The sequence below is a fragment of the Vanessa atalanta genome, chromosome 17, assembly GCF_905147765.1.
Source record: "Vanessa atalanta chromosome 17, ilVanAtal1.2, whole genome shotgun sequence".
In the NCBI taxonomy this organism is placed as follows: domain Eukaryota; kingdom Metazoa; phylum Arthropoda; class Insecta; order Lepidoptera; family Nymphalidae; genus Vanessa; species Vanessa atalanta.
Genome location: NC_061887.1, coordinates 9731373 through 9741744, shown reverse-complemented (window position 1 = coordinate 9741744; position 10372 = coordinate 9731373). Strand labels below are relative to the sequence as shown.

At 30.1% G+C, this 10372-nt stretch overlaps 1 protein-coding gene across 2 annotated transcripts; it reads left to right on the top strand.

The window, feature by feature from the left end:
- The first annotated feature begins 4142 nt into the window (after positions 1 to 4142).
- On the top strand, positions 4143 to 10058 carry LOC125070603 (chaoptin-like). 2 transcript variants are annotated; one of them, XM_047680543.1, is made up of 4 exons: positions 4147 to 4256; positions 5269 to 5339; positions 5480 to 5513; positions 6711 to 10058. In XM_047680543.1, the coding sequence occupies exons 3-4, from the start codon at positions 5489 to 5491 to the stop codon at positions 9992 to 9994; spliced, it is 3309 nt and encodes a 1102-aa protein (XP_047536499.1). In that variant the 5' UTR covers positions 4147 to 4256; positions 5269 to 5339; positions 5480 to 5488; the 3' UTR covers positions 9995 to 10058. The 2 variants fall into 2 exon arrangements, with proteins under 2 accessions (XP_047536498.1, XP_047536499.1); XM_047680542.1 differs by lacking the exon at positions 5269 to 5339 and having other exon boundaries at positions 4143 to 4256.
- Positions 10059 to 10372: the final 314 nt, after the last annotated feature.

Sequence of the window (10372 nt, the reverse complement as noted above, 5' to 3'; positions counted from 1 at the left end):
ACAGCTATGAGACACCTCACGGTGTGTTATGTTATAGTATATTTATATTATTGTAGATGTGTTATTATTATCTCATATATTGTGAATACAAACTATAAATCATGGCTTTAGTTATCATAATAATATAAAGAGCAGCCTTTTTCGTTTTGCATCGCATTATTATTACAAATGTTCGTCTAAAAAAAAAAACCTTTTTTTTTTTGAAACAAATGTTACTAATTTTTTGCTTTCGGATTTTTTAGATTATATTTTGACCAAAATCGGTATATAATTTGTCATTCCAATGGGGAAAAGGAAGTTGGTGCTGTCTTAACTTTGCAGTATTTTTAACCGATTTCATTAAAAGAGAATGTTTTATGTTTGCCATAGTTTACCGATAACACGAAAACGTATAGAGTGGTTTTAATTATTGGAATAATAATTAATCCTATTAACGTAGGTACATAGGTCACGAAGTTCCATAATTTTTAGTCAAAATCAAGGTCATAAATTAACTACCTCTGAAAGAAATACGTAGGATCATACAAGAATCGGCGAAAGGAATAAACCAGGAATTCCACCCGGGCGAAGTCGCCACTGTTATTAATAAATGAAGCTGTCTGTGTTTGTGATGTTTAAGTAAAACGTTAATGGTACATTATTCAAACTATTTTGTAGGAGTTTATAAAACTTTTTAATAATAAAAACCTAATTAAGACATTTTTCACCTTTTAATTCGTTTTAGTTTCACTAAAACACACTTAAATTATTTCACAAGTAGGGGTTTTTAATCTCCTCATCTCACGTATCCTTATACGTACATATATATTTGTATGTCGCGTGATATGTTCATGTAATCTGTTTGGAGCAGAGTACGTTGCATATTATAGTCTATGCTCAACGTGCTCGGCTCCATACAGCAGCAAGTAAGTAAAAAGCTTTAGACCTTCTTAATTGTCTCAATAGCATAGAAGATCTTTGTTCAACTGGTTAGACTGTCATTCGATAAAAAATAAAACAAATTTCCAATTTTACAAATTTTTTTTTGGCAAAATAATGAATCCTATTTGCATCTAACACTTACACAATTTCTGACATTAAAATCTGGCAGCAAGATGTGCACGGAAACTGGCACGGAACTGCAATCGCTTGGCGTATACAAAGCTAGCAGCTCTCATGGAATACCAGATATAGTGCTGAAGGAGTATGCAACAGAGGTGTCTCCAGTGTTAAAGCGCCTTGGCTGTCATCCTCATTTCATATCATGTCATTGGAGAGAAGCTAATGTGCAAGCGGTTATCAAAAAAAGGGGACCGGTCTAACCCGGCAAATTATCGGCCAATAGCTGTCACGTCAGTATTTTGTAAGCTAATGGAACGGATCTTAAATAATCAACTGATCCAGCACCTAGAGGATCAAAGTCTAATTAATGATCGTCAGTAAGGGTTCAATCAAAATAGTCCACTGGCTATCTTCTAGCCTAGGTAACACACCAATGGAGTGAAGCTATCGACAAGCATGGGGGAAGCGTTGATTGTCAGCTTTAGTAAATGGTTGCGTGAAAAAACCATATAGTGAATTCTCCCTAGCATAGACTACATGGTTCCCCCAGGGGCTTGTACTTCAACTCACACTTTTTCTTTTGCATATCAATGATATGCTTTCCTTTGGAAACATACCTTGCTATGCAGATGATAGTATAGGGGTATCACGGATGAGCAGTAGCGGCTGGTGGAAATTGAGGAAAGGCGAAATTGATCTGTGGCATTACGCTGGTCATACAAAGCAAAATTCTAACGTTTGCTGCATCCTTTTTATTTATTTATAAACTTTCTAAAAATAACTCTTACAAGTATATAAATATTCTAGCTTTAAAAAGATACGAAAACACTACGTTCTGAACACTATACTTCTTTCATTAAAGCGTCGATAACCCGTACAGTGGCTAAAAGATGTCAGGTTAAAATGAAGTTGTAGAAATTTAGTTCTTATTTCATATTGAATAATAATAATGTTCGTGTATTTTATTTTTTATGAAGGATTGATCTTTATGTATGCAAACCAAGCGTCCTGTCAGCGTACATGGTGCGATATCTAATTATTTCTGGTACTTTTAAATTGGTTCTGTATGTATTTTTATTAAGTCTTTTAATAGATACCAATGTGAAAACATATATATATATATATATATGTATTAGTATAATATAAATTATTTCATACATTTTTATTACATTAAGTTGTAAAAGTTTGACCCAGAATGAATAAAAAGCTTATATCTAAGAATACGCTTGTTAATACGATACGATACGATTTTTAAAGAGCAGTGGCCTACATATATTCAAATTGTTCTACTGTGAACTATTTATTTAAACTTGATAGAATTTCCTACAAACATCCAGATCTAAAAGTCTTTTAACGTCCAGTGCTCTGTCTGAACTGGAAATATCTTTGTCACTCATGATAAGCGATCGCCCTTGTAACCAGCATTGTCCTGCTGTTTTCTAAAGGTTTTATATAAAAATCTGTTAGTGTTATAGTCCACCGGTCTCTCGGAATAGCACGAGAGTCGCCAAACAAGATCACTATATCTGCAAACCGAAGCTATCTGAGGTATTCGACAATCATGTAAGAATAAATAATTTTCTAGTCCATCGGCTTAAAAAAAATCCGTATGTTTGAAGAAAGCACGATCAATCATCCAACTCTTCTGTTAGATGTGGTCCGAGCTTTTGTCACGGTGGTGGCGTTCTTGCGTCAGTATTGAGAGCTTCTTCACAATTCTCATCCATCTCTAAATAGCAAATATCCATTTATAAGAGATAACTTTATAGCATATTACTTTGGGGCAACGCAGGATCCAGGATGATTTTAACAAAGTATGAATACTTAATAAATAAGGTATAATATTCAACCGAAAATTATATTTATTATTATAAAAGAGTGTGGCGCTAATACAAGTTGACTTTCAAGTAGAAATATAATTGTTTTTAACTAGTAGCTTACCATTTGATACAATTCTGTAAAATGACGACTCAGAATTGCTCCTGAAAGCTTCTTGAGTAAAGTATATTTTGACATATTCTTGGAGTTACAAAGTAGTAAAAATTACACTATTTTCGAATTATGTTAAGTAAATGAGGATTTTGATGTGAATATGTTTATGTCTGAACACTATTTTTTCGAGAAAAGTTTAATTTCATCAAAATTAGAGGACAGTTTCTAAGGTTGGGTAAATAAATGCAATTGATAGGCCATTTCGGAAGTTCGAAATTGCTGAGGCTTCTAGTAAGATCCAATGAAAAACACAGGGAATTGCACAGGGCTCAATGCTAGGACCACATTTTTTTTAACAATGTAAAAGATCTACAAAATGTCTTCAAAACTTGCGAGATGTATCAATTGTCTTTTACGAGTATATCAATAGGTCCTTAGAGCGTTAAAATGATTCCGGAACAACTTTTAATTTATTTTACCTTATTTAATCCAGCTTAAATTAACTTATACTCATTTGACCATCCGTCTATTTTCTAAATAAATAAAATAAAAATTTGACTGAAAATACAAATTGAATAAAAGCTATCAAATAACTCGATATTAAAGGTTTTTCTACATCAGCGAAGAACCCTCCTTCTGTTATTAATCTACAATGAAACTATTATCAAAAGCTTACGAATATAAAATTATTTGAATAACTTGTTTGTACATTGAAATACAATTGTTTTTTAATTTAATTTATAATCTTTTTTTAGCATATGTAATATCAACTTCCACTTTATATCAAAGAAGTAAACGTGTATTTGTTCATTATAATTTTAATCATATATAGTGCCCTAAAATATATATATATATATATTTCTATATATAATACAAAATGGGATAGATGAAAAAGCCTTTGTTATAGCAAATATTTGTATACATAGTAAATGTTATTATATTATTTGAATAATAATAATAATTTATATATAAATATAAAAACTTGAAGTGATTTATCAATGTTACTTATTTTTTACTGTAAAGTAACAACAATAAATAATATCTGCATAATAATGAATATGTAGAAATGCTTAATTTTTATTACGTCAATGAAACAGACGAAGTCACGGGTTAACTTTCCTGTGATCATTGTTATAAATAAAATATCGTTACCAATGTATATTACATTCCACAGGACGCTGCGTTACTAATATGTCGTTTCGACGAATATACAAATATTATCATTAAAGGTCATATTACATATTACCCAAAATATAATATAACTTGTGTTTAAAGTATAAAAGGTAAGACATTTTTTTTTTATTATTACTAATGGTCAAATCGAGTTTAAAGTTTAATTAAACAAGGCAGTGTTAATCATAATTGTTTTGTCAAGTCTTCTCTTGTCGTGAATCAATAACTCCATTTGAATGTAAAGTTTGTGTTAGATATGGCAACGACAATAATAAATTTATAGCGTTAACGGTTGGTTACCGATTATATTCCGATTTAACTTGAACCTTGAAATTGACAGTTCATTAGTAGACTTGGTCATGTCAGTTATGCCCCTCTCTCTGGGCTATGCAGCACGTAACATATAAGTACGTATATTTCATTCAAGAAGGTGTTTGTCTTTATTGAAAAATATATAGCCACTCTGTGTAGGTATCACCCACCCATCATTTATTTTAGCGCCAGCAACAATAGCAATACTTAGTATTGTTGTGTTCTGGATTGACGAGTGAGTGAGCCAGTGTAACTACAGCCAGAATTTTATGTACATTTCTATGGTCGGTAGCATATTGGTGATGTAAGGGATTGGTAGTAATTCTTACAGTGCCAAAGTGACTACCTACTTTAACTAAAAAATGTCGATTGACATCCTTATTTTTGCCAGTTATCGACAAATTCAATTTTTTTATAGATGATATGATTTATTATTATTATAATAAACCCGCATTGGAGCAGCAAGGTGAAATATGCTCCAAACCTTCTCCTCAAAGGGAGAGGAGGCCTTAGCCCAGCAGTGGGAAATTTACAGGCTGCTAATGATAGGATTTATATTATTATTTTATTTAAAATATTTTTTAAATTGAATATAATTATAATAGTGGGTATCTCTGTAGGTAGTTAGGTAGTAGTATCTCAGGAGCAAAGTAGTAATTAGCAGTAACTAGTCCGTAGTCTCCAGGTCGGCTGTGTGTACACCACGCAGTGTGTGTGTTTCCCATGCCTCAGAAAGCACGTAAATCAGTTTTGAGCTTGAACTCATTCCAGTCGTACCAGATTATTAAAGGGCACTTGTGTTCTCCCTAGAGATTCGCTGCAATAGCCGAAGCTACCAGGAAGATGTCATCATCATCATTATCCACGTCATCTGGTGACTGGTCTGTGGATTTATGGCCTCGTTTTGATGCGCTCAATTAATTTTAAAAATACAATGCCTGAGCACGATTTTATTGCATGGCGCTTAAAAAACTTCGCCTAAATTTAATATTAATAATAATGTGTAATTTTTTTTTTTCAGATAAATTTGATGATGACCATGAAAAATTTAATATGTGAGTACTCTTAATAATATCTAAAACATAAAGAACAAACGATGCACATACGTTCGATCTCTTTAAAATATGACTCACTCACTCAAACAAGTACATTGTATTAAATTAATATTTTCAATCATTCATCATTTTTTTTAGTCATGACTTGACTTCGTGCTAAAGATATTTCATTTTGACATTAATTATATCATAGATGTGAACAACTTAGGCTGATTTTTAGATATCGTGTAGTTGTCATTTTAGTCTGTTATTTTTTACTTTGGTTACTTGGTTAAAATCATATGATATAATTGGCAATACGATGGCAAAATAAACAAAATACCCCCTCATATTCAAGATGGCGGAGAAAGCTCAAACGGAATCTAGCTCGACAGTTTAAACTTAAGATTTTCTAAACCTACACAATATTTAAAAATCAGTCCTCTTGCGTCACTATCATTTTTAAATGTCATGTCACCGTGATATTTTAAATACATACCTACCGTTTGATATAATCTCTTTCGTAATCGTATAGCTTAAAGAGATTCTAAACGGCGATTTAATTAACAATAAAGCTATTTGGTTAATAAACAATCTATCGGTTAGGTTAGGTTTAAGTTTTTTGTAATATAACTGAAGTTCATTCCGATAGATTATAATGTACCGAATAATAATGAGTTATTGTAAGTACTGTTCTCAATCTCTCAACGGTTTATATAATCGCGAGATAGATTATAATCTAATAATAGTTAACATAATATTCATGTAATAACTGTACTGTTTGCCATTAGAGCCGAGATGGCCAAGCGGTTAGAAAGCGTACATCTTAACCGATGATTTCGGGTTCAAACCCAGGCAGGCACCACTGAATTTTCATGTGCTGAATTTGTGTTTATAATTCATCTTGTGCTCGGCAGTGAAGGAAAACATCATGAGGAAACCTGCATGTGTCTAATTTCATTGGAGCAACGTGGTGGAATATGCTCCAAACCTTCTCCTCAAAGGGAGAGTAAGCCTTTAGCCCAGCAGTGGAAAATTTACAGGCTGCTAATGCAAAAAAATGCTAAGTTATTATATTACCGAATAGATGTGATGAATTAAAACAACATTTTAGTAAATAATATCAGTAAAAAGAAATTTAATGTATAATCAAAAACATAGTAACAGTACTATATTATAAACGTATACTTATAACAGTTTATACATATTTTTTTTCAGGTATAATCTTGACAATATATCAAATAGTGATTAATTATTCTCATTGCGAATTTCTTGATCATCAGCCTGGATGTCATTCAGATGAGAACATATGTGTTACTAAGATGTATTGCGTTGACAACGTGGACTTTCAACAAATTAATATAGAACGTATTGTTTCTCATGAATGTAATGACTCAATTTATTATAGTTACAATCGTTATGTGCCTATTTGGCTATATTATAAAATATATAACAATAATTACAATACCCTAGAAGAGGAAAATACTTTTCAATCTCTGTATCATTTTCTTTCCGTTTTGGATATTACATTTAACAATTATGAAACAGTTCCAACTATTTATGGTTTGCCAAGACTAGAACTGTTAAATGTGTCACACAACGAAATAATTACTGCCAAATTATACAATGAATATGATCTAGTTTCTTTAAAAGAAATAGATCTTTCTTATAATAAGATAAAAATAATAGATGATAATCAAAATGATTATTACATTTATAGTGGATTAAAAAAAATTTGGCTATCTCATAACGAACTATCATATTTGCCTGATACCACATTCAATAAATTTTATGACTTAGAGCTTTTAGATTTGTCTTACAATCTTATTACCAATATAACACTATTGACATTCGACGGCATAAATCATTTAAAAATTTTGAAACTGTCTAATAATGGAATTGTTGACATAAATTCGTCATTATTCCGTTTTAATAAACTCGTAGAACTATATCTTAATAATAATAAACTTGAAAATGTTCTGGTACGAGATTTTAAAAATTTAAATGAACTTGAAATATTAGACTTAAGCGACAATTATATTGTAAATATAGAAAAAAATGTTTTTAATAATTTAATTTCTCTAAAACAAATTGACTTGAGTGGTAATCTTTTGACAGTTATAGGAAAAAGTATTTTTTCTACAAATATTTTTTTAAACAGCATTAATCTGTCTGCGAATGAACTAACTGAGATACCAACATATCTTTTCCAAGCAGAATCTATATCATTTTTTGCTATTGAAAAAAATAATATACAAGGGTCTCTAAAAAAGGGTACATTTGTAGGTTTGAAATTAAGTACTAGATTAGATATCAGTTATCAAAGCATTACGTCAATCGAAGATTTAGCATTTTTAGGTCTCGATAGTCTAAAAGAATTATTATTAAACAATAATATCATAAGATCGTTGTCAAATAAATCTTTTAAAACCCTTAAAAGCTTACTAAAGTTAGATTTATCATTCAACCTAATTACTCAGATAGATTTTGACAAAACTGACTTGATCAACCTTCGATCGATGTTATTACATGACAATCATATTATACAAATCAAAAAAGATTATTTCGAGAGTTTACCAAACTTACAATTTTTAGATCTATCACAAAATCATATATCAAAAATCGATATTCAATCGTTTCAAACATTAGAACGTCTTAGTAATATACTAATGAACAAAAACCCAATAATCGGTAATTTAGAAGCGGAAACTCTAAAAGGATTAAATTCCATTCCAATGCTTGATTTATCTCATACATTGTTGAATGTTATAATGAATGCATCATTTGATAATATGATAAATTTGAGTTATCTTAATATATCCCATAGCAAAGTAAAGGAATTGCAGTATAACACGTTTTTGAATACCGAAAACATTGAAATTCTTGATCTGTCTTACAATGAAATAAATGTATTTAGTTTAAATTCGACAAGCTTAGTAAATCTTAAACAACTATTACTTAATAATAACAATATCATTACATTGTTTGGTGATATATTCAAAGGTATGCCATTACTAAATAGAATATTATTATCGCATAATCTTATTAAATCTGTAGATGACGAAACATTTAAATATCAAAAACATTTAATGTATTTAGATTTGTCATTTAATTCTAATATACAATTAAAAGCAAGTTTTTTAAAGGAAGCTAAGTTATTAAAAACATTAATTTTGTCAGGTTCCATGTCAAATAGAACATTGAAAGAATTCGGTGATATGTCTCAATTGACCAATTTAGAAGTTTCACATTCTTATATTAATAACTTAAGTACTATTGGCTTAAATAAAATTGAAAAATTACAGTTTCTGGATTTAAGTTACAATAATATGACTCAGTTAGAAACTGGTGTATTTGCGGGCATGGGTGAAATATATAATATTGATATAAGTTACAATCAATTAAACGTTATAGAACCTGGCGTATTTAAGGATAATCACATGCTTAATTTACTTAATATTTCGCACAACAATTTATTAGTAATAAGCTATGGTGTAATCCAGGACTTGATTGGTTTAAGAGTCCTTGATATATCCTATAATTTTATAAGTGACTTAGAAGCCGAACGGTTTTATGCAGTGGCAAACTTAGAAGAACTTATTGTAGATCATAATAGAATTACAGACATTTCGATTGAAAAATTCGGCAGTACGACCATAAAAAAATTAAGCATCGGTGATAATCCACTGCCATGTGATAAAGTATACAATTTAATAAAACATAGCGTCAAGCCATTGGTTATTACTGCATTAAGATACGTTAAAATTAAAGAAGAAAACCTATTTGGTATAACTTGTATACCAAATCAAAAATACTCATTGTACAATAATGCAAACATTAGTCAAAAAACACATGGAGATAATAATTTTAATGTATTAACTGAAATAAGAGATATTCTTCTAAATTTAAATGTTGATAAAGGTCGAAGTGAAGAAAGAAAACCAAAAAATGAAAATATATATAATGACACACAATTGTTAAAAATCTTGAGCATAGACTATGCAACTAAAATCACTGAATTGAGTAATGGAACTTTAGAATTAAATGAAAAACAGGAATATACTAATAAATTACTGGATAGAATATTAAAGGTAGTTGTTGCAATGAATTCACTTAATAGGACGATATCTGCGCCAGTTCAATTTAATGTAACATCTGAAAATTTCGTTAATTATATAAATCAGTTAAGGCAAGATTTCGACAATGCCATGATATTAGATAAAGAAAAAATACTCGCTGAAGTAGACGAAAGAATATTATTAATGAATAAGCGTATTGAGTCAGTAATAACGGCAAACCCATCAGTACCTCAAAATGAAAAAATGACTTCCAATATCGAACCTAAATCATCGATTTTTGTAGAAACGTGTGTTGCTTTCATTCTTTTGATTTTAGTTTGTATAGTTTTGTATAAGGCTTATAAGTCCAGATTTTATGTTCCTCGTAGAAGATCCATCAGTACTAGAAACATATCTGATGCTATGGATACATCTAATGTTTAATAATATTCATTTATGTTGGATACTACAACTGTCTTGTTTTATGAAATTTGTTGTAATCGTATTATAATAACAAATTGTATATTCTATGTTTTTTAATATAAATAAAAATATAAATAATGTGTATATCTTGTTTAATTTTAATACATTACAATATATATGTTAGTTGAATAAAAAATTTATAAATATTTGAATACTACACAATACGTATCGATTATATTATAGTTGAACAGAGGCACACGAATAAACAACGAAGTATAAAACATACGTGCCATGCAGAATTGCACACACAAGAGTACTGAGAGTGTCATGGGATCATGCCTTTTGCTGTCACGGTTTAAGACTCAGCTTTTATCTTTAGGAAGGTACCCAAGCCCGTTT

Excerpts from the sequence above, each read along its gene's own strand:
- LOC125070603 (XM_047680542.1), top strand. The coding sequence starts at position 5,489 with ATGATGACCATGAAAAATTTAATAT. Across the intron at positions 5,514-6,710 it reads GACCATGAAAAATTTAATAT|GTATAATCTTGACAATATAT; the intron begins GTGAGTACTCTT and ends ATTTTTTTTCAG.